The sequence below is a fragment of the Octodon degus genome, unplaced genomic scaffold (assembly GCF_000260255.1).
Source record: "Octodon degus isolate 3935 unplaced genomic scaffold, OctDeg1.0 scaffold00031, whole genome shotgun sequence".
Taxonomy (NCBI): Eukaryota; Metazoa; Chordata; class Mammalia; order Rodentia; family Octodontidae; genus Octodon; species Octodon degus.
The window spans coordinates 7,401,540-7,404,522 of NW_004524607.1; the positions used below are offsets into that span (position 1 = coordinate 7,401,540).

At 42.0% G+C, this 2,983-nt stretch overlaps 1 gene segment (V, D, J or C); it reads left to right on the forward strand.

Annotated features, from left to right (window-relative positions):
• LOC101578874 overlaps positions 1-2,983 on the forward strand; it is a 31,515-nt gene that overhangs the window by 9,478 nt on the left and 19,054 nt on the right. Inside the window, 1 exon segment of the C gene segment in view lies at positions 515-844. Coding sequence covers positions 515-844 — 330 coding nt within the window.

Genomic DNA, 2,983 nt, shown 5'->3' on the forward strand with positions numbered 1-2,983 from the left:
GAGTTACCTGGCCAGCAAGCACAAATGACAAAGGAGGGGAAGGGAAGCAATTTACCAGGGACCTCACACCCCCTCAGTAGAGATTATGAAGGAGTGACCTACACTCCTGCCTGTTTCCTGACATACACCAGGAAAAGACAATCCACTGTGAGAAAACAAATGTAGTGTAAAAAAATGAATGGATTCATGAATATTGGAAGCCTTGTTTCTGAAGTTCAGAATCATCTCCAATCTGGACATGTGCAAAAAAGACAAAGGCAAGGTGTTTGTTGTAGTCTGTGCCATCTAATAGTGATGATTTTGACAATGTGTTTAACTACTGATCTTGCTTTCTTGTCTATAAAGCAATGATAATCATCAGTATAATGCCACAGTAGTAGATGGAAGGCCACTACACGGGCACCATGCAGGGGCAGCTCGCCTTCCTGTGACTGTACAGTACGTGCAGTACTTACAAACCACACCAGCATTGTTTTCTGATCATTCTCTTCACTAATGTGTCATTCCTCCACAGGTGAAGTGTTTGATGCAGACATTTCCCCCAAGCCCTCTATGCTTCTGCCTTCAGTGAGTGAAACAAAGACTGATGAGGCTGGGACCTATCTTTGTCTCCTGGAGAAGTTTTTTCCAGAAGATATTAAGGTGTATTGGAAAGAAAAGGATCATGATGGCCTTCTGCAGTCCCAGCAGGGAGACACAGTGAAGATTAACAGCACCTACATGAAACTTAGCTGGGTGACTGTGGCTGGAGAAGCAATGACCAAAGAGCACACACTGATTGTCAAACACGAGAATAATAAAGGGGGAGTTGATCAGGAGATTGTCTTCCCTCCAATAAAGAAAGGTACGCGCATATAAGTACAACCTTCCTGAAATCCTATTTGAAAGGGAATATCAACTGTTAAGTATTAATGAAAATAAAAATCTGAAGTGAGATTACAAAATACAATGAATATTTAAATTTAAATAAAAATTATTACATTAAAATATATCACTATTAATCCTCCCTGAAAGCACCCTTGTCCCATCATCTTTGCCACTGTGTAAAGGAGGATTGGAAATCCTCTTCCATGAGTGTCTAGTCTCACAGTCACGGCTGCCTGAATATTTTGAATTGATTCAAACAATAACTTTTCATATCTCGTGTTGACTTTGGGGAAGAGCCTGAAGTGGGTCAGTGTTTGACCCAGTTAATAAGGCTGACAAAAACACATGGTGAGGTCATCATACACGGCTCTTCCACTGGATGGCACCTGCCAAGAGCATCCATTACATTTTCATATAAACTCATAAAGACACTCGCAAAACAAGACTTTCAGAACTACTTCAGGAAGTGACATGAGTGACAAATTAACAGTGATCAGAGTGACAGGGAGTATTTTAAGAATTAGCTCTGAGCATAATTTTCCCCTCTTCATTCTAAGAAATGAACTCAGGAACTTGAATTTGGCAGGCAGGCACTGTGTCACTGACCCATATCCCAGCCTATATTCTCTCTATATGTTTTTTTTCTTTTTTGTAGTATTGGGGATCGAACTTAGGACCCTGTACTGAGCTATCTCCCTGGCCCTATATTTTTGACTAATGCAACAGTTAAAAAAATTTGTGTCAACATAATCTTTTAGAATTTAACTTAGACAAAGAAAACGTAAGTGTCCTTTTCTTTGTGTGTTCTCCAGAGCCTGTCCCATTTTATTGTCCTATGGGACAGCACCAAGGAATTGGAGCTGTTCCTAGAATTGACATATGGACTAAGTCAAACAACGGACACAAACACACCTACTGTACTACATATGAAATGCTTAAAGCAGTTTCTATTTTTGATGACCCACTTGACTTACGAGTGGGAACAATTAGGCAACTTTCAGCAAGCAATGCTGATATTGGGGGACGAAACTCCCAACCTGAGAGATACCTGAGCTGAGTTCATGTCCTCTAAAACTGAAGAGTGAATTTTAGGAACATTGAAGGTTAAGAACAGAATACATTTATTGGGGTGGGAAGCTTCCTTTTCTAGGGATTTTTATAGAGCAAAGCCATGTATTGAGGTGGGTCTAAGGTGGACAACATGGGGACCTGCTAGCTGGGCATGAGGTGGGACAGAACTATGGGCAAGCAATAAGATTACAAGCACAACACTCAGGTAAAATTGATGAAAGCCAGGCCCGGATGGGGAAGCAAGTCACCTCACAAGTGGGCATGGCCAGCTGACATGAAAACAGAACAGGTGCTTTTCTGTAGGTGGGCTGGGTTAGAGACTTCCAGGCATCTTTAAGGTAAGAGACTCATTTAGAAGATCAATCTTGATATCTATCTTTAGGGAAGTATGTGGCTGCATTTGTTTAAGCTCTTTGTCTTGAGCTCCTTTGTGTTGAGCTCTGGCCCACAGCAGGGGTCTGTCTCTCCCAAACATGCAAAGTCATCTTATCTTCCATACTGTCTCGTTGAGGGCCTGGCCCTGTCTGACTGACTATAATATTTATGTCTAGCTCAGGTACCTGCAACAATGCCACCAACTTTCATATTGCTAGGCATGAAGTTTATCCTACAAACAATAAGTCCTTAGTGAAAAAATAGGGCCTATACAAAAATGTCAGATCCCAGCTCAGCAAAACAGAGGCTAACATTAGGTGCTGCGGTATCTTTAGCTGCCTTGTGTTTTTCTGATTCTTACTTATGCGTCACAATTGGTAAAATTCCATAATTTAAGGGTGGGTGAGGCTAACGCATACAAACCTATTTCCCTCTCTATTATGGACGTGTTTCCTCCTCTAGGAAAATGCCAGAAGCACAGACACCTCCTGTACCATTAGCCTATGCCGGCCCTGAGTGGGAATGTGGGAGAGGAGTCTGGGAGGGTCTAGTGAGCAGCCCACAGTGGATGCGCGGCAGGGAAGAGTGGATACTCTTTTCCCAATTTCTCACAGTAAGATACCAGAAGAGTCCCTATTTTCTATTTCTATTACTCACAACCTGAGGAGGG